Source organism: Caretta caretta, chromosome 14 (assembly GCF_965140235.1).
Source record: "Caretta caretta isolate rCarCar2 chromosome 14, rCarCar1.hap1, whole genome shotgun sequence".
Classification (NCBI taxonomy): Eukaryota; Metazoa; Chordata; order Testudines; family Cheloniidae; genus Caretta; species Caretta caretta.
Window position 1 is genome coordinate 27,089,902 of NC_134219.1, and position 21,131 is coordinate 27,111,032.

Sequence of the window (21,131 nt, forward strand, 5' to 3'; positions counted from 1 at the left end):
CATCTCCTGCCCCATGCCAGTGAAAGTGAGTGAGGGTGGGGGAGCGCGAGCCATCGAGGGAAGGGGAATGTAGTGAGTGAGGGGCGGGGCCTCAGGGAAGAGGGGGAACTAGGGTGTTCAGTTTTGTGTGGTTAGAAAGTTGGCAACCCTACATCCATTGCACTGTGAGCCTGGCCTGGAGCGTGGGACCGGGGCCTCCACTGCTCTGTGACCTGGGGCGAGGGTCCGGAGCCTCCATCGCTCTGTGAGCCTGGCCTGGGGCGAGGGACCGGGCCACCATCGCTCCGTGAGCCTGGGGCGAGGGTCCGGAGCCTCCATCGCTCTGTGAGCCTGGCCTGGGGCGAGGGTCCGGAGCCTCCATCGCTCTGTGAGCCTGGCCTGGGGCGAGGGTCCGGAGCCTCCATCGCTCTGTGAGCCTGGCCTGGAGTGAGGGACCAGAGCGTCCATTGCTCCGTGACCTGGGGCGAGGGTCCGGAGCCTCCATCGCTCTGTGAGCCTGGCCTGGGGTGAGGGACCGGGGCCTTCATCGCTCTGTGAGCTGGGGCGAGGGACTGGAGCCTCCACTGCTCTGTGACCTGGGGCGAGGGACCTGAGGGTCTATGAGCTTGGCCTGGAGACTGAGTGGAACAGGCTTGGAGATGACCTAATGTCTAGTGTGGGAGTGGGGGCTACAATTTCTCTTCCAGAGGCTGTTGGAGGGATGGGGAGTGGAGATCGGGCAGGGGGTTTCACAGGGTTTTGCAGCACTTGAAATGTGGGTGCAGCACCAGGTCTGTCTGTGTCTCTAGCGTCTCTGACCCTGTGATACCACGCTGCGGCCACAGCGTACCAAGGGACACAGTACCAACCCAAGAATCAGGATCTGTTAGATTCATACTAACTAGGAGTTTTGTTGGTTGCCATAACAACTGAGAGGATGTGCTATAAAGCTCACATGACCCGTTCCACTTTCTAAATATAAACCTGCTTTCACACAGTGTATCCGAGACACGGGGCCAAATATTGTGTAAGAACAAGCAGGGGGAAAGCAGAAGTGCAGAATGGAGGATAATACTGAGATAGGCACAGCTGGGACCCTGCACCAGGCTCGGTGGGTGCCCAGGACACTAGCCATGGCTGGGACCCTGCACCAGGCTCGGTGGATGCCCCAGGTCCCCCACCTCTTGCCCCATCTATTGCTTGTTGCCACAGTGAATTGCATTCTCTTGTTGCCACAGTGAATTGTTACTCTCTGAGTGCAGGCAACAAACGTCCCAGGGCCATGTGGCCCCTGGAGTGGGCAGCAGCGAAATGGCTGTTCCTTTTGTTTTTCAACCATTGAACATGTCTCCCTTTTTGGATGAGCCCTGAGCAGAGCCCGCTCCCCTGGCCACTGGCACTATCCAATTGGCACTGGCATCAGGGCTCCTGCTGAGGGGTAGAGTGCATTTGCCAGTGTTGCTAGTGCTCCTCTTCCTCCTTCCTCCCTGACCCCTTGCTCACTGTTCTGGTGAGGTGATCCACTTTTAGCTTTGCTCTGGGTCCCCCCAGGGTATCTGAACTTTCCTCACCTGCATCTATGAGTTGGCAGGATCTTGGGCTCCCACTGCATGCCTGCTGTGGGTACCAGTGAGAGTGTCTGTTTCCCTGGGACTGGGCCAGGCACCCTGCATGGGCATTGTATAGTGAAGCACCCCACCCTTCTTGAGTGTGGGACCTGAGCCTGGGATCTCAGTGTGGCCAGGCCCTGTCTGTGTGGTTGGAGGTTCCCTGCCCTTTGCTCTGCTGGTGGCTGAGCGCACTGATCCCTGGGGCTGCACTTGTTGTTCTCCTATAACTTTTGCTTTGCCTGAGGGTGGGTTTCAGCAGGCCCCCCAACGGTGAGAGAAGGCGCTGGGAGTCAGGTAGTGCTGGGGCAGGGCTTGTCTGTCTCTCTCCGCTTCCTTTGGCTCCACTACTGGGGTCTCCTCCCTCCTGCTTTCACAACACTGCTTCCACTGCACTGGCAGTGTGAAAATACTCAGTGCCTCCAGCTGCCGACAGCCTCTGCTGCCCCAGTCCTGGCTCTGCTGCCCATGTGCCTGCCCTCGCCTCTGCTACTGCCACCTCCACGCCCAGCTATCCCCCCACTTTTCTCTGCTTTTCCAGGGCCCCACTCCTGGCACCACCACTCCCATCTCTGCATCACTGCTGTCCTGTGTTGGCTGCTGACATCCCTGTGCTCATCTCTGCCCCTTTGTTGTTCCCGCACCCACCTCTGCACCCTGGTCGCCCTCATGCCTGCCCTAGTATTCCTGCACACCCTCTGTTGTGCTATTGGCTTAGGAGATCTCCAGCCACAGCGATCAACAAGGGGACGCTCACCCTGTCTGTTGTCTGGGGGCAAGGCAGGAGTGGTCCCTGCAGGACAGGATGATGTCTGGCATGTTATCCAATTCCATTTGAGTAGCCCTAGCAACTGTGATGGGGCATCTCTCCCTTTCTTGGGGCTTTCCCTTCCATGCCTATCAGCTCCAGCATGGAAGTGACGTAGCCAACATGTCCCCTTCCCTAACTTTGCCCTGTCACTCGGCAGATGGCACAATGAGAGCTGCAGGCGTGGCTTGTGCTGCTGGCTCAGCCACGGTCGGACTATTTTGAACCAGCCAAACAACCCCCTTGAGCCTGGGAGATTGCAGGGTCCATCTACTCTGCAGCCATAGCCCTGTGGCAGCGGGCCTTGGAGCCTGGCTCAGCTGCCTGGGGCTTATGTGGCTCATGCTACAGAGCTAAAAATATCAGTGTAGACAATCCCGCCGGGTTTCAGAGCCCAGGCTCCACTAGGTAGCTGCAGTGACCTGCTCTGGGGCACTGTGAGTGGTGAGTCAAGTCCTTACAGCTCCTCAGCTGGGAGGGGCTAGGAACGCATGCCAGAGGATGGTTCTTGTTCCTCCTAGTCCTACCCCTTGTGCCCGCTACACAACCCCTCTCCTTCCTGAGTTACACCTGCAGATATTTGTCCCATGCCCTAAGTTTTACATCTCCCCTTGTTAGCACACCGGGCTGTCTGGGACAATAGGAGCCAGGGACTTGGAGCTGTTTCTCCGGGCCGCTCTGCATCTGCTGCCTTGCTTGGAACTGCTCCCAGCTGGTCACTGTTTTCCCAGTGATGAGTTGCAGGTGCATTTGCACCTCAGCCCTGTACAGAGGGATGACCCTGTCTCTCTTCCCTATATGTGTTTGCGTATGGAGTTCAAATATCAGTTTATGCTGGTGCCCTATTGCATTGCAAACTCACCTCTAATTGGGTCCTCGGGATCCCTGTTGCTGCCTCCTAGCTTCCTCCCTCCCATGCAGTAGGGGCGTGGGGTCTGTTACCCCCAGGAGGATCATCGGCATTTGTCCAGATGGAATCTTAGTGACACTGCTGCTGGGGGTCACTTTGTACTGCTTCTTGGCCCCCACTGGGGGTCAGAGATGCTCCTAATTTACTGTCCTCTGCAAATGTCACGAGTGCTCTCTCCTAGCTCAGCTGTGAATATGACTTCAGCTGGCACCTAACACATGGGAGTGGGGGTTAGATGTGCTAACTCAAATTGTGTGTCTCTGGCAAAGCTCCAGCCCTGACTCTGTCAGCATGTGCTGTGAGCTACCGTGACTCTGGTGAGTTACACAGATGTTTCCTCTCTAGGATCCCTCCTTTCAATGTGGGTTTTCCTGTCGTTTGAAAATGGGAAGCAATTTTTCTCTGTTGAGCAAGCTGAACTCATTTCACAGGGTCACCCAGCTTGGAAGGGCTCAGGGGCCACGTGCAGCATGAATTTCCGCAGTCAGCCTTTGCTGTGCGAGACACCTCCACCTTGTCATGTCTGGAGAGGGCGCAGGCTGGCAGCTGGGCTGTGAAACCCTGCTGAATGCACTGTGCAATACTGGCTTCTCTGGATACTGGCGAACAACCAGGGAAGAGTAATTGCAACAGGACCCTGCAAAGAATTCCTGAGTTGGGTGGAAGTCCGAGAGGAAGGGCAAGTTCTGCAGGGAGCCTGCTGAGCCAGCTGCCCCGCATGCACACTGGCACTGCTGCAGGGCCGCCCACATACAGCGCAGCCAAAGTGCTGGGAGTGAGGGGTGGCAGCACAGGCCTCAGAGCTGCTGCTTCTGCTCTGCAAGAGATGCTCTTGTTAAAAAGGAATGACTCCGGGCCATTTCTCTGGCCTGATACACAGGAGATCAGACTACACAGTCACAGTGGTTCCTCCAGGCCTTGGAATCTATAAGACTCTATTAGTCGTCTTCTCTTGCTGAGGTTCAGATACCGGTTTTGGGGCGGGGGAGGGGTGATGCCACTGGCGGGCTAATTGTCAGTCTGCTCTGGGAAGTTACTTGATTTCTTGCCCTGGTATATTGGCCATAATGGAATGTTTCTGCCTGGGTCTCCCCAGCTCGGAGTGTGGTCTCTGGTCATGTGGCCGTGGGAGCTCTGGCACAAGGTTTCTGTGAAAGTAGTTAGCCCCTCCCCCCAACTTCCAGCTTTCCCTGTCTCTCAAAGGAGCTGTGTTCAGAAACCCTGACTTCTCTGTTTCCCGCTGGGATCCCTCCTGCAGTTGCTGCCTCTTTCTCTGTGACATGCTGTGACTTTAGCCCTTGGGGTGGCAGGGGCCTGCCTACACCTCCTGACAGACAGCGCTTGGTTTGGGGGAGAGAGCTTGTCAGGGATGGTAGATCAGGCATGGGGTGATTGTCATTAGATGTCCTGGTGCCTCCCTGATCTGGCTGTGGGCATTTAGTTCCCTGCAAACTCTCCCAGGGCAGAAGCTTAGGGGCACAGGGTTGGAAGTTTCAAAAGAACTTTTTCCAGATGATACTTTAGCCCTTTTTCAGTTCTGCAAGCGAAGAGGGGAGTAGGAGTAGTCCCTGCGATTACATGTCTTTCCTGCTCCTACAACTTTAAAATCCCCCGTTTCTTACAATGACACGCCTCAGACAGTTAGTTCCTCAATGGGCCAATACATTCGGGTATTCCCCTGCGGGAGACAGTTGTCACTCCCATGCATGAGAGGAAGAGGCGGAGTGTCTGTTCTTCTTGCAGCTCTGCCACACTGTCATAGCCAGAGATTTTAAGGCCAGAAGGGACTCAAAACCAGACTGATCTCCTGCAGAACACAGGCCGGAGAACCTCGCCCAGTGACTCCTGCATCCAGCTAATAACTTGTGGCTGAGTCAGAGCAGAGCTATTAGAAAGAGACAGACAGCCTTGATTTACAGACTCCAAGAGATGGAGGATCCACCAGGGCGCTGGGTAAGTTGTTCCATGGGGTTAATTACCCTCACAATCAACAGTTTGTGCCTTTGCTCCAGTCTCAAATTTCTCTAGTCTCAGCTTCCAGCCATTGGCTCTTGTTCTGCCTTTGTTGGCTAGACCGTTTTCTCCTTGTGTAGGCACTTCTAGACAGTGATTTATAATTCTCATCAATTATCCTGTCAATAATTCTCCTGCCATAGAAGAACTGGAAACCATCATAATAAAGGGGCCTTGACAAATCATACAAATGAGAGGTGGAAAAGCCATATTAGGTCAGCTGCCGCATCTCCTCCTCCCCAGGTGCCTCAGCCAGGGTTTCAAGGTACACAACGGATAGTTTTATTGGTGTTGCAAAGCCCAGGAACAATGCTACATACTCATGAGTGCCATCTTCTGATACCTTTTCAACTAACCTACTAGTTTACATCTATCAGCTGGCTTGCTGGGTGACTTCACCTCTCCGGTCACTTCACCTCTCTGTTCCTGTCCCTAGCTTGTCTGGCTGTCTGTTTAGACTATGAATCTTCAGGGCAGGAGCTGGCTCTTACTCTGTGTTCATACAGCTTTAGTTCAGCCCTGACCCATGTGCATATGTACCAAAGCTTTACAACAGCTAGGTTGCTGGTCATGCTAACCAGCCCCATCTCATTATGTCTTGTACTCCCCGGCCAGTCTGGCTCCATCTTGTGTCTCTTGGCAGCAATCTGGGGCAGGGACCATCTTTGTGTCCTGTTTCTATGCAGCACCTATTTCAGCACATGCTACCTGACCTGGGCTCCTAAGTGCTACAGATAAATAATAATAATGAATTATGACACAGTCTTTAACGATGCGAGTTGAGATGAAGGCAATGAATGCATGAAGTGGGTGTGAATAGGACAAATAGGCAGTGTGACTGCAAATTAATGCCTATTTATGCAAATGTATGCAATTTAGAATCTACTGTTTTATGTTGGCTCTCGACCAGACTCCCCCAGGCACAAAAGTATCTGAAAGCCATTGCTGCCTTCCCCCCGCCCTCTGGAATGCACCTGTGCATGTTGCACTTCCAGGAGGTTCAACCCAGCCCCAAATTCCCCCCTCTCCTGGGAGGTTGGCTTTGTACTGACTGTGCACTGGTGTCATAGAATCATAGAATATAAGGGTTGGAAGGGACCTCTGGAGGTCATCTAGTCCAACTCCCCTGCTCAAAGCAGGACCAATCCCCAACTAAATCATCCCAGCCAGGGCTTTGTCAAGTCTGACCTTAAAAACTTCTAAGGAAGGAGATTCCACCACCTCCCTAGGTAACGCATTCCAGTGCTTCACCACCCTCCTAGTGAAAAAGTTTTTCCTAATATCCAACCTAAACCTCCCCCACTGCAACTTGAGACCATTACTCCCTGTTCTGTCATCTGCTACCACTGAGAACAGCCTAGATCCATCCTCTTTGGAACCCCCTTTCAGGTAGTTGAAAGCAGCTATCAAATCGCTCCTCATTCTTCTCTTCCACAGACTAAACAATCCCAGTTCCCTCAGCCTCTCCTCATAAGTCATGTGTTCCAGACCCCTAATCATTTTTGTTGCCCTTCGCTGGACTCTCTCCAATTTTTCCACATCCTTCTTGTAGTATGGGGCCCAAAACTGGACACACTACTCCAGATGAGGCCTCACCAATGTCGAATAGAGGGGAACGATCACGTCCCTCAATCACGTCCCCCGACATGCAGTGTCAGGCAGAGCAGTCAGGGCCAGGTGCTGTCAGTTGAACTCTTGTCTTTGTCCTTTATGGTCACACCCAGAATGTATGCCCAGCAGGGGAAATAATCCCCCCCTACCCTCCCCGAGTCGATCCCAGTCATTTATATGCTTTAAGCTCAGAGCTGCTTTCTAGCTTTTTTATGAGGCTGGTAGCTGTGGCCTTGTTTATGTCATTTGGCATATTTGTTTGTCTCTCTGTATTAGTGTAACCTGATTTGTTTGACTCTCCGTATTAGCTTAATCTAGATGCAGGAGAAAAATTATATGCAGGGGAAGGAGAGATTGTCATTTCAATTTGTGATTCAGAAATGATCAGCAAAAAGAAAAGGAGTACTTGTGGCACCTTAGAGACTAACCAATTTATTTGAGCATAAGCTTTCGTGAGCTACAGCTCATGCATCCGATGAAGTGAGCTGTAGCTCACGAAAGCTTATGCTCAAATAAATTGGTTAGTCTCTAAGGTGCCACAAGTACTCCTTTTCTTTTTGCGAATACAGACTAACACGGCTGTTATTCTGAAACCAGAAATGATCAGGAGAGAGTAATTGATAGCACTAAAAAAATTCCTCAACAAACTCTTTGTACAGAAAGACTTAAGGCTGGGAGTACACAGCAGTAATTTAGGGCGGAATTCATTTACAGGGATGATGTCATCACCCGAACACAGGTGTTTTGAACCCAGGACATTCAAAGTAAGAAACCCAAACATGGGTAAAGTCCAGAAATGCAGGTAAGGCACCCAGACTGACATAACCCTGCCCTGCTGTGACAACATGAGGTTTGGAGGGGGCAGAGGAAACATAGTACAACATGTCTTTAAAAATCAGATTAAGCTTTTCCGGGACCAGCCCCCGACATGCAGTTTCATCATTCTGTGATTGTTGCCTGGGGTCAGTGCTGGGCACCTACTGAGTGAGGTTGCTTCTGTGCCTTCTCTCCTGCCTTTTGTGTCTTTGGCCTCTGGGGCTGGCTCCTCTCTGGAATTCATTCTTCCTCAATCCCACTTGGTTTAGGGAAGGAGGGCACTGCCTGGGTCCTACTGCCCCTCTGGTGGGCTGTTTCCTTTGAGCTGAGGATAAGAAGAACAACTCCTTCTGTGCACTGAGTGGGGCAGGGTCCCGTGGAAAACTGCTCTGGGAGGAGGGCATTCTGTGCAGACACATGCATGCACACACACACACGCCTGCAGTAAGGTGGGGTGGGCAGCTGTAAATTGGTGTTCGTTAACTTTGCAAACGTCACGGCTTTAATACATTTGATAGTGATCTGAAGAGATGAAATCTCAACCTGAGATCGTTTTGAAAGATTCCCCTCTCAGCTCAGCTTCACTGGTGTGCGCTGACTGCCACGCACCACCGGGGAGCCGTGTAAAGCAGCCGGTGTGCACTGGCCAGTTCAACTGGATTGACTGCTGTTTGCATGGCCAGTGCATTGCGAATTGCATGGCTGCGCACCCTACTTCCTCTTCCCTCTTGTTCTTGACGTTTCCCTGCACACCCCCTGGAAATTCCCACTGACCATGCCCCCCTCCATTCTTCTGAGCACACACGTATGCACACACACATTCCTGCTTCTGTCTGCTGCATCCCCCTGCTGACCCCCTGCCTAGTCTTCCCTACCTTCCTTCCCTCCCTGTGGGGTAGATCTAGTACAAGGGGTAGTGGCTGAAAAGAAATATTTAGGATTAATGGTGATTTTTGGCCATTATTTTTCATAACAAAGTTTCTTTGTCAGCAGAGGGTGGCACATAAAATCTCCATCAGAGAAACACATGAAGCATTCCCTCTGTCAAAAGACAAGGGGTGATACAGGGCATTACAGTTCTTTAAGTGCCTATTTCACAATGAATCTTAACTCCTAAACTAATTAACAGATTAACTTTAATCCATTCTGTGCTCAGAGTAAGTGCTGCATGTTGGGGGAGGAGACACAGAGTGCTTTATACATACCCGAGAGGATGAATCCCTGCTTTGAGTGCAAAAACCAACTCATAGTAAGGGACCCTGTGGTGGACTAAGCCTTGAAGGTCTAGACCTGTAGTTCCTGTCTTCATGTATGATTTTATTATATTGTTATGGATCATCCTTGCCTCTCCCTGGACCGTTTGCAATGTTCAGGTTGTGAGAGTCTGGAATACTCCCTTGTACACAGTGCAGCCCTTGTGCATAGTACATCCAAGGCTTTAAGCTTCTTGGCTATGGGAAGCTGCAAAGCTACGACAACTTACTTCTGCCCAGCCCTTGGCGGCACTGCACTGGGTGCGCGGGTGCGCCAATGTTGGTGGGAGGCTTGGCAGCATGAAGCAGGACAGCACATGCTGCCTGCCTGGCCCAGCCCTGCCAGCCTCCCCCTCCCCTACCCACAGCTTGTCCGTGATATGCCGCTTCCGCCTCTGCTCTGTATTTCACAAGCAGGATGTTTTAAGCAAAGTTGGTTCCTCATGCTTCCAGGCAAGAAATAACTATTCCCCTGAAATTTCTCTGGCATGTGATGTTTCCAGCATATGGACGCCCCCATACAAAGTGGTGATTGTCTCTGACTGAAGGGATGTGTTACAGTGGGCGCCTTCGCTCTTGTCTTCTTGCCCTGCAGAAACTGTGCTGACTGCACAAGTTGTGCAATCACAATGCCATTGATTTTGAGTTCTCTCCACCAATATCACTATAGTCCCTGTGCAGCAGCCTATTACAATATCCTCTGTGCTTTAGGCACAGCAGGAGCTGAGGGGAATGGAGGTCTCCCTTCCCTGAGGCCACTGTGTGACTGGGTGCAGCTAGCCCTGTTCCCCTCTCTCTCTCCCCCTAGCACTTCCTTCCTGTGCCTCTTTATCTGACTTGGGCTGATGGACTATTTATCCCACCCAGCCTGGTTAGCTAATTACCCCCAATCACGTTCCTCCAAGGCACAGATTGGCAACTAAGTGATCAGGGTGCAGGCTCCCCTATTCGTTTCCTGCACTCTGTTCCAGTGGTTTGACACAGTGTGATGGGTTTTCCCAGGGTGCAACCTGAATTGGGGTACTGCTGAGCCCTCTGTCCCACCAACCTGGGCTCCCTCTTGCACTGTGATGTTGTTGCTAAGCCACAAACTTCTGTCAGGTCCTGCATTTACACAGGCATCCACAAGCAGGGACACACCCAACTGAGTTAAATGAATGCTTCTCCCAGCCACTCATGAACCAACAATAGAGAGAGTCCAGCCAGTTGTCCCCAGCTTCCCAGCCCTGCACCCCAAAACTGTACCATTTTGCCTTGGTCAGACACCTGAGCAGTATACATTTATAAGCCAGTCTGCCCCTCTCTCACTGTGGAGAGGACATGCACCAGTTTTTGTTCCTGAGCAGATTTCCCAAGCACTTCAACCAAAACATACTGTTTTACATAAAACATAAAGCAGTTTCTTCTTCGAGTGGTGTCCCTATGGGTGCTCCGCACTAGGTGTCAGTGCATCCCTGCGCTGGAGATCGGAGATTTTTCACGGGAGTACTCAGTCGGGGGAAGGGTGTGCACAGGAGCTGTCTCGTGCAATCATTGGCACCTCCTATAGTGCGCGCACCCCCGACTGTCCCCTCAGTTCTTTCTCCACCATCCTCCGCTGCAGACGGAGCTCCGTGGCAGTGCTCTCTTCGATACTTTCTGGGGAAAAAAAAAGTTACAAATTATATAGGAACTTCTTATTAGTCTATACTCAGTTTCCTTAGTATTAGTATATACATAGTTACATAGTTTCATTAGTTCCTCCTAGAGGTTTTTCTTCAACAACAACAACAAAAAATTCTTTACTTAGGTCTCCATTTGGGAATAGCTCTACGGTTTACTACTCCTACCCTCATCTATCGAGAGGAGGGGAGAGGCTTAACTGAAGTCATGCTGGGCTCAACAGGGTTTAAAAAGTGTGATTCCTGCCGTGAACCGATGCCGGTCTCTGACCATGCATCCTGCATTAGCTGTCTGGGAGAAATTCATATCTCCCAGAAATGCATACATTGCAGTAACTTGAAGTGAAGAGCAACATGTGATAGGGATCTCCATTTGAAAATGCTTCAGATGGAGAAATCCCTCCAACCTCTGCAAGAGACGTCCTCTGGGGAGTCTCATAAACCGAGATCCCTAAGCGATGATAGGCTCCGACTTCCAAAACTATCAGGAAGCGAGCCTCGACCTCTCCAATAACAGACAACCACAGAAAGAGAGCTTCGCCGGCGAGGTCTTTACCCTCAGTGTGGCACTCATCCAGAGAGGCACCGGGCTCCTCCGGCACCGTCCCCCAGCGGACCTCTGCCGAGCCCCAAAGCGCGCCACTGGAGTTGAGACGTCAAGTCTCCTCCACAGCACCAACTACCCTGGTGCGGAGCGCAGCTCAGGCAGCGGCACTGTAATGAATGCGGCCGGCACCAGCACCGACTCCAGACTTGATGCTGGCTAACAAGGCGAATCCAGGACCGGTCAGCACTCCAGTGGTCGACTGCAACCCCAAGGTGGGACCAGTGCAACTCCTACACCATGCTGACATAGCCCTTCAAAGCGCTGCCCAAGCCCCGCTGCTGGAGCCCCTGGGGTAGCGGCGGCTGGGCTCTGGCAGCGCTTTAAAGGGCCTGGGGCTCCGGCCGCTGTGGGGAGCCCCGGGCCCTTTAAAGCACACCCTAAGCCCCACTGCTGGAGCCCCGGGGTAGTGGCGGCAGAGCTCTGGCGGTGATTTAAAGGGCTTGGAGCTCCGATGTGGTAGCAGTGGCCGGAGCCTGGGGCCCTTTAAATTGTCCCTGAGCCCCAGGGCTCCCAGCCGCCTCTGCAGCTGATAGCTCTGGGGGTGATTTAAAGGCCCGGGGCTCCCAGCCGCAGCCAGAGCCCTGGGGCCTTTAAATCTTGATTTAAAGGGCCCGACCACGCCTCCTCTGGTCGAGGCCATGCCCCCTGCTCAGGACTCTGGAGTACCAGTAAGTCCTTTAAGTTACTTTCACCCCTGATCACAGTGTCATGCTTATCGGGATGCCAAAACACTACGGCCAATAACATCAGCAGGCACTTCTCGTAGGAACTCGAGTGGGAAATCCATGACAGTGTTCTCAGCACGATACTCCAAAAATGAGATCACCCAGTAATCGACCTTCTCACCTCAGCAACAAACTACAAATGTCCACTCTTTTGCTCCAGGGCAGGCCTGGCGCTGGGATCATTAGGGGATGGCTTCCTCATCCCGTGGAATGCGTTGCTCATGTACTCTTTCCCACCGATACCACTGATCCCACGGGTCATCCACAAGATACGACTTGACAGAGCATACATCATTCTCATTGTCCCCACATGACCCGACAGACTTGGTTTTTGTACCTGTCACACCTAGCCGTCTGTGCCCCACAACCGCTGTCCTTATTGTCCCAGAACAAGGGCCTGACACTCCATCCAAACCCAGCGAAGCTCCATCTCAAAGCGTGGCTCCTGTGTGGTTCCAACATGGAGAATTGAACTGCTCGGAGAAAGTAAAACAGGGAGTACTAAATAGCTGTCGCCTCACCACTAGAAATACTTACCACCACAAGTGGAGAAGATTCTCCCTTTGGTGTCAGCAAAAACAGCTGGACGCGACCAAGGCGCCTCTATCTATGATCCTAGACTACCTACTAGAACTCAAGGAAACGGGGTTAGCTATAAAGTACACCTGGCTGCCATCATGGCCCTCCACAAACAGATAGAAGGGACTTCAATATTGGCTCACCTGATTACACTGTACTTTCTCACAGGAATATAGAACATGTACCCAGACGTAAGCCTACCTACACCACCATGGGATCTCAGTGTTTTGCTCAAATGTCTCACAAGACAACCCTTTAAACCTCTACCAACCTGCTCACTCTTACATATGTCAATGAAGGTTGCATTCCTAGTAGCAATCACGTCTGCAAAATAGGAGCATTGATGACTGAACCACTGTACACGGTATTTAGCAAAGACAAAATCATGTTACATCCTCACCCAAAATTCTTGCCCAAAGTGGGTACACATTTTCATATTAACCAAATCATACACTTACCTGCCTTCTATCCCAAGCCATATAAGGATTCTGAAGAAGCAACATTACACATGTTAGATGTCAGATGGGCTGTAGCCTTCTACTTGGACAGAACTAAACCATTTAGCCAGTCACCAAGACTATTTGTCTCTACAGCAGAGTGCTCCAAGGGCTCTACAGTATCGACCCAGAGATCCTCCAAATGGGTCTCTTCCTGTATTCAAACTTGCTACCCCCTACATAACAAAGAACCCCCTGTGGGCATCAGATCCCACTCAACACAAGCCATGGCGACATCAATTGCATTCTTGAACAATGCCCCCTTAATAGACATTTGTAGAGCTGCAACCTGGACATCAGAGCACACTTTCACAAAGCATTATGCTATCACCCAAGGCCTTGTCTCAGATTCTATCGTTGGCCTCACAGTGCTCTCATCACACACTATACATAACTCCGAACCCCTGCCACCCCTGGTGGGGTACTGCTCTACAAGCACCCTGAGTGGAGCACCCACAAGGATACCAGTCGAAGAAGAAGAAGTTACTCACCTTGGGCAGTAACAATGGTTCTTCGAGATGTGTGTCCCTGTGGGTGCTCCACTACCCACCCTCCTCCCCTCTACTTCGGAGTTCACACAGCCGAGCTCTGTGGTAGAGAAGGAACAGAGAGGATGGTCGGGGGTGCACGCGCTACAGGAGGCACCAGCGGCTGCACGAGACAGCTCCTGTGCGCGCCCTTCCCCCAACCGAGTACTGTTGTGAAAAATCGCCGATCTCCAGCGCAGGGATGCACCGACTTCTAGCGCGGAGCACCCACAGGGACACACATCTCGAAGAACCATTGTTACTGCACAAGGTGAGTAACTTCTTCTTTATTAACTACAGAAAGACAGATTGTAAGTGATAGGCATAAAGGATAGAGATGGTTACCAAAGAAAATAAAAATAAGCACACAATCTAAGTTCTGTAAACTAAAAAGGAATTGAATCAAGGAGTGTCTCACCCTCCTAGATAATACAAGCAATAATTAAAGATCTTCGATACACAGGCTGGAACTCTCCTTCAGTCTGGAACCACCTCCCCAGTTCAAAATCTTTGTCCTCCAGACGTGTTTCCAGGTGTTGAGTTGTGGAGGGAGTGAGGCCAAGTGATGATGTCACTTCCTCTCTTTTATAGTTTCTTCCAGCTTGCTGGAATGATCTATGCTCATGACTTGGGGGTCCACCCACATTGTTCAAGGCTTCTCCATTGTACACATGCTATCTCTGAGAAGTCTCCATTGTATACAGATCCTGGGATAGTCCTTGGGAGTGTGGATTCCCTTTAATGGGCCATCACTGCATCTGGCTGATCCATTGTTGCTCCTGAAAGGCTGGTTGTGGGTGTTCCCAACTTCATAACTTATTTCAGTAACACACATAAAGCAAAACTTTGTAACTTCCCATACAATGATAGCACATACAATCCAACAGAATATTAATGTTCAACGGATCAAGACTTTGAGAATGATTCCTTGCAAGGCATACTTTGTACAAAAGTAACAGAACATATAATTATATGACAGTGGAGAATATGGGGGTTCCAGGGTGCTGCTTTGAGGTACGGAGTGCCACATGCAGCTCTGCTCGTAACCAGTCTGCATGGTGGCTCCTCCATGCTGGGAATGGGCCCCACAGGCCGCTGGGTGGAGTGAACATGGAACTGAGACTATTGCAGAAACTCCCAGGCAGGCAGCATAGAGAATACGAGCATTGCTTTGAGACTGGTGGCAGCAGCAGCACAGGGACTGTTGGGTGAGGGGTTCAAGCTCCAATGCAGTGCAGAGAGGAACAGCCAAGCCTTGCTTGTGTGGGCCCTGAACTGCACAGCAGGAGGCCTAAAGGTCTGTAGCAGACTGTGCGTGTATTCGTACTGTATCCAGCCTTGTGATGTCTAGGGGTGTATTACAGGGATTAAGACTCCCTGCTGCTAACATACTGCAGCAGGCCAAGCCCCTTGCAGTCCTTCCATCCCCACCAGCTGTGAGGCAGATCGCACTGCAGGTACTGGGTCAAATTAAGGAAACAACTGCATCTTGCACTACTTCCTGCAGGCTGCCAAACTGCTTTGGCAAGAGGAGCCATCTGCTTTTCAGCTCCACTCCTCGCCAGAGATGGAACACCTGAGATTACACTGGGATTCCTTATCCCCATAGAACTAGTTCTTCTTGGTGTGCTGCTCAGTTTTGTTTTGTGGCTCCCTGCTGCCCAAAGCCTTGTCCATCCATGGACTTGTTCTGGCTGAGGTGTGAGAGGGTGCTTTGGGATCCCACAGCACAAGGTTTGCTGGACCTGTCTGAGACACACAGGTGTTGAAATGGATCTTTTAATGGCCCACAGCTGGGCAGGTGTTAACGGTACCAGTGAGAATTCGGAAGCCAATATGCTTAGTGCACTGTAATTTATTTGAGAGAGAATCACACAAGCAGTTATGGTTACATAGTACACATCTTTTTCTATAAGCCTTAACTCCCCAAGCATAAATCCTCAGTAACAGTAACAGTATCCTGATTGGCAAACAAAGCAGGTATATCTACCAGTTCTAGATGGAGACTTTTTCTCTTCTCTTCTTTCCCCTCTCAGGTACTTGGTCTGTCAAGGGTCCCTCAAATCAGAGTCTTGGTTACTCCGATGACCTCTGGTTCTAAGATCTCGCAAAGATCCCTCAAGGCGGGGTGTCGGTTACCCCGACGACTTCTGTCTCACAACGTCAAACCTCTTCAGATGTTAATTGGGGAATTCATCTGACTCATTTACTTTTCTTAGCACTTATATACCTTTTTGTTTTCAAAGGAGTCAGGATGTTCCAGAAATATGCCTCATAGGCGTTTATTACTGGTTTTCTTCATAATTTTGGAAGGGATTGCAAAGCGGACACACAGACCAAAGCTCATCCATAGTTTACCCTCTCATAAATCATTCACTTAAACTCTTAGTATGAGGTTATCCAAAAAGGGTCATTTTGACCCATGTCAGCCATGTCAGAACCAAGCACTGATTGCATCATCTTAGGTGTTCTTTACTTTGTGAGCGGGTTCTCTGCAGATATATTCGAAAGTTTGGGGTTAAAACACACATGCCCATTGAGCTGTTATTAACCATTCTAATGCAGTTTCAGCACCTCCAGTAGTTTTCCAGATCATTCATCTAATGCTAGGAGAATTCTGCTCCCAGAATCCTCTAGCAACTTCAGACATCCAAGCCATACCAAACTCACACTTGCCACATTTATCCATATCAATGACAGCAATTCATAATAATTTGGCACTATCTCAACAGAAGGCGGGGCAGGGTGAGGTGTCCCACTCCAAGGCCTGGCAGTGGAATGCAGCTGTCAGCGCCACGCACAGTGGAGTGGCACTGGGAAGCTGCTTGCCAGCCTGCAGTCTCTGGCTGGCAGCACAGGTGGTTTTGCCTTTCGGGGGATGTTCCTGCCACCAAGGCCTCTGGGGCGGTTTTGTTCAACATCTTCATTAATAATCTGGAGGATGGTGTGGATTGCACCCTCAGCAAGTTTGTGGATGACACTAAAATGGGCGGGGAGAGATAGATACGCTGGAGGGTAGGGATAGGGTCCAGAGTGTCCCAGACAAATTGGAGGATCGGGCCAAAAGAAATCTGATGAGATTCAACAAGGACAAGTGCAGAGTCCTGCACTAAGGACTGAAGAATCCTATGTACCGCTACAGGCTGGGGACTGACTGGCTAAGGCTGGGGACTGACTGGCTAAGCAGCAGTTCTGCAGAAAAGGACCTGTGGATTACAGTGGATGAGAAGCTGGATATGAGTCAACGGTGTGTCCTTGTTGCCAAGAAGGCTAACGGCATATTGGGCTGCATCAGTAGGATCATTGCCAGCAGATCGAGGGACGTGATCGTTCCCCTCTATTCGGCACTGATGAGGCCACACCTGGAGTATTGCATCCAGTTTGCGGCCCCCCACTACAGAAAGAATGTGGACAAATTGGAGAGAGTCCAGTGGAGGGCAACGAAAATGATTAGGGAGCTGGGGCACATGACTTATGAGGAGAGGCTGAGGGAACTGGGGTTATTTAGTCTGCAGAAGAGAAGAGTGAAGGGCTATTTGATAGCATCCTTCAGCTGCCCGAAGGGGGGTTCCAAAGAGGATGGAGCTAGGCTGTTCTCGGTGGTGACAGCTGACAGAACAAGGAGTAATGGTCTCACGTTGCAGTGTGGGAGGTGTAGGTTGGATATTAGGAAAAAGTTTCACTAGGAGGGTGGTGAAGCATTGGAATGCGTTACCTAGGGAGGTGGTAGAATCTCCTTCCTTAGAGATTTTTAAGGTCAGGCTTGACAAAGCCCTGGCTGGGATGATTAAGTTGGGGATGGTCCTGCTTTGAGCAGGGGGTTGGACTAGATGACCTCCTGAGGTCTCTTCCAACTCTAATCTTCTGTGATTCTATGACACCCTCAGGAATGAGAGCTTGACTGAATTTTAACGGATATGCCAGTTGCTCTCAGTGAAGCAGGGGAAAGGCCGAGATGCTGTTGCCTTGTGAAGGAGCAGCCAGGGGGGAGCATTTCCAGCAGCACTTTCTTAACTTCCCTTCTCATGAGATGGGAGGAAGGCTGCTCGGTCACTTACTCTCTCTCTGTGCTGGTGACAGTGATCCTTCCTCTCTGTCTCTATTCAGAGTGAGAGGGGTGTGTCTGCAAAGTGCCCAGAACAAGGAATCCCTGATCTAGTGCGGGGTCTGGAAGCAGAGCTGTCACCCCGATAGCACACAGCAATTACCCCAGCCTGGCAGCAGGGAGGGCAGAGCTGCTCCAGTGGGCTCTTTTCTTTTGCAATGTTACATTCTGTCAGGCAAGGCATTGTACAAGGGCCTGGGCTGAGACAGATCCCCAGCAGGACCGGAGGGGACCCAGAAGGTCATAGTGACTGACAAAGCAGCACTTGTTCGCTTGGCCTGTGCAAGGAAAGCAACTGGTCAGTGGCACAGATGTGGCCATTGTGCTGTAGCACCAGCACAGCTGCTCTCAGGCTCCCAGAAGCTTTGCATCTGGGCAGTCTCGAATGAATCCTTTGGATTCTCAGCCAAGAATAAAGCAGTGCTCAGAGCTTTTCACAGGGCCCTCGAAGCAGGCCCCAGTCTTGCTTGGGGATTCAGCCAGGCCATGGAAGCTTTCCACATCCAGAGCAAGCAGGCAATGAGCTGACTTCATCTGACAACGAGGTCCTTTGTCCTTTCCCTGCTCGGCCCCTGAGCAGTGCAGAGCTGTGGCCAGCCCCAGCTTGGAGAAGATTCACGCTGGGGAGCCGCTAGCTCCCAAATGGTAAGTGAGGGGTGGAGGTGGGTTGGCTTTAAATAGGAGGAGAGCTACTCAGACGGCCTGGGCTGTACCTGGCAGTGCTCCTCATGGCTCAGCTGGAAGTCTAAATGTATTCAGAGCATTCCGGGGGGAGGGGCTGGGCAAGGAGTCTCTCTCCTAGGCCTTCCACTGATCCTAAGAATCAGAGTGGGGGGATAATTCCTTGTCAGCTGGAGCTGGGGGAGCTCTTGCTGTGGCTGCCTGAAGCCCACAGCGGATGTGATTCCAGCTACAGAAACGGTGAACCTGACAGAACAGAGCCCAGCTAGTGGAGTACCTGCCAAAACAGGAATCAGCTCATGTCAAACAAGACATGCTGACCATAGTCCGTTTGGAAGCCTGTCTCCTGCAGGCTGCTCATGAGCAGCAGTGTCCTTCCAGCCACTAGACTGTAGCAAGGCCAAGCATAGGAAGGAACAGTGACGTCTCAGCATTTGAAAACCAAGATTGATAGAAAGAGGAGATGGGAAGTGGAGATGAGGAGCCCTCTCTGAGTCATGGCTGGGAAACCATTCTAGCTAGGAATAGGCGGTTTTTGTTTGGAAGATATAACACAGAGTGGCGGCTGTGGTGATGAATGAGAGAGCTGGGGAGGATGAGCATGGCTGGCGAGGGGATCCTAGGAGGAGAGTCAGCTGAGCGTACTGCTTGTCAACTGACTCCACAGCTAGTGGTCAGAGCAAAGCAAACAGCTAAGCTCACTATGTGGAGCGCCACCAAAAGGCAGCAGCCACCTCTGGGGGTGACAACACACTGCACCAACAGTGAGGGCAAGGAAGCTTTGCCTAGGAAGCTCGGCAAACTGGGACTTGGTGGCTGTGATGAGTTAGATCCCCCTTCTGGGATGCCACCTGATGTACTGGGGTTTCATGAGCCTCTCCTGCTCCACTAGCCTGGATTCCCTCTCCCTGTTTTGCTGAATTTGGCTCTCCAGCCTCTTGCAGCACACACACAGGTAGGGACACACCCAGGTGCAGACACAGACTGAAGTTAGCTCTGTGTGAGAGGATGCACCCAGCACTCATGTGTACACCCCCTTTGGGGAATAAACCCAACATAATACTGTCTTGCGCTGTATAGAAAGATCTGTACAGCGCAAGCTCATAAAAATTCACCCTCTCCCTCAATGTGAAAAGAAATATGCACAACTTCTTGCCGCCCATTAGAAATTGCACAAACTGGGTTTAGTAATAAACAAAACAGATTTATTAACTATAAAAGGCAGGTTTTAAGTGATTATAAGGGATAGCAAACAAAACAAAGCAGATTACTGAGCAAATAAAACAAAACACACATACTAAGCTTAAGATCTTAAAGAGACTAGTTTCAAGAAGTAATTTCTCACCCTAAATGTTATTTTAGGCAAGTTGCAGAGTCTCTGTAGCTTGGTGTTCCAGTTATTTCTTCTTACAGACTGGACTCCTGTCTCAGTCTGGACTCACCTCTGCCTTTCCCCTCAGGTTAGTTCCTTTTTTCCCTCAGGTACTTTCAGCAGTCTTTCTTCTTGGGTAGGCAATGGAGGAGAGACTAGTTTAGCCCCCTTCCAAGCCTTAAAAAGGATTTACCTAAGACGGGAAACCTTTGTCTGATCCCCATCCCCCTATAGAGGAAAAGTACCAGCAATGTCCAAGGTGGTATTTTGTATCAGATGATCTTATCACCTGACCTTGCAGTGTCAAAGCAACTATGAAACCAGGTTTATTTGCAATGTCCACAGGAATGAACTCCAGGCAGATGGGAGATCCACTTCTTCAAAGACTCATTGTCTTTTTCTAATGGCCCATTAAGGCTGACTGCGTACTGTCTGGTGGCCGTTTCCCCAAGTACACACACAGTTGTAATGGTTACATAGTCAATATTCCTAACTTCAGGTACAGAAATGATACATGCATACAAATTGGATAATCACATTCGGTAAATCATAACCGTTCCAGTGATATCTTACATAAAGTATATCTTAGTTATGTCATATTCATATCATAACTGTATTTCTATGAAGAATATGGGGTGTAATGTCACAGTGCCAAAGCCCCTTTAATTTTTAGTGGCCACACAGTACCTCGTATTTTAAGATCCATTCAAAAGCAACTCCTTGGCATTTCCCGCACTTTTGACGGGCTCCATGATGTGTGCAGCCAGCAGACACTAGCGGTGCATGAACATGCCACCTTCCAGCCACTGATCGGTCTGCATAGATCTAGTCATCAGCTCTCCAGCCATGTGCTGCTTATCAGAGCTGCCTGAACTGGAGATGCTCTTATTGTGCAAACAGCTGAATGCTAGACGGCTTCAAAACCTGTGCATGCTGCAATCAGGAGAGTGTCACAGCAGAGTGCCCCTCACCCTGCCCCCTTGCACAGCTGATACAATGGTGCCTCGCAATCCCAGAGCCCACGTGGGAGTCCTCCCTCTAGGAGAAAAATCCTGGCTTGTCAGACAAATGGTGTGTCATTGATTTCCTTTGAAACATCACTATTAATTATGCCAAAGAGTTTGCTGAAACTCCCAATAGGCGAGAACCTGGTGCTGCCGGTGCCTCCTGTCCAGCAGCTGAGCTTTTCTAAGTGGAAACATCATGGGCTCATTACGTTTGTCCTGCTGCCCACTGGCACTGGGAGCTCCTTGTTTCTTTTCCAGAGCACACCCATCCCCCATTTACAGTGACACTCCAGGCCAGAGTGGAGAGGGCTTGGGGACAGCAGATGTCTTGTCACTGACTGGCCCCTAGTTAATGGGAAAGGGAGGGCCAGTG

The 21,131-nt window shown here is 50.7% G+C and overlaps 1 protein-coding gene across 6 annotated transcripts in view; it reads left to right on the top strand.

Moving 5' to 3' along the window:
- GAS7 (growth arrest specific 7) overlaps window positions 1-21,131 on the top strand; it is a 218,659-nt gene that overhangs the window by 78,636 nt on the left and 118,892 nt on the right. For 2 of the 6 annotated variants that reach the window (XM_075119388.1, XM_048818235.2), the window contains exon 1: window positions 5,107-5,257. The exons of the other annotated variants lie outside the window; for them this stretch is intronic. In XM_075119388.1, coding sequence (XP_074975489.1) covers window positions 5,234-5,257 — 24 coding nt within the window. In that variant the 5' untranslated portion in view covers window positions 5,107-5,233. Of the gene's footprint in view, window positions 1-5,106; window positions 5,258-21,131 lie in introns of those variants that run through there. 6 annotated transcript variants of the gene reach the window in all.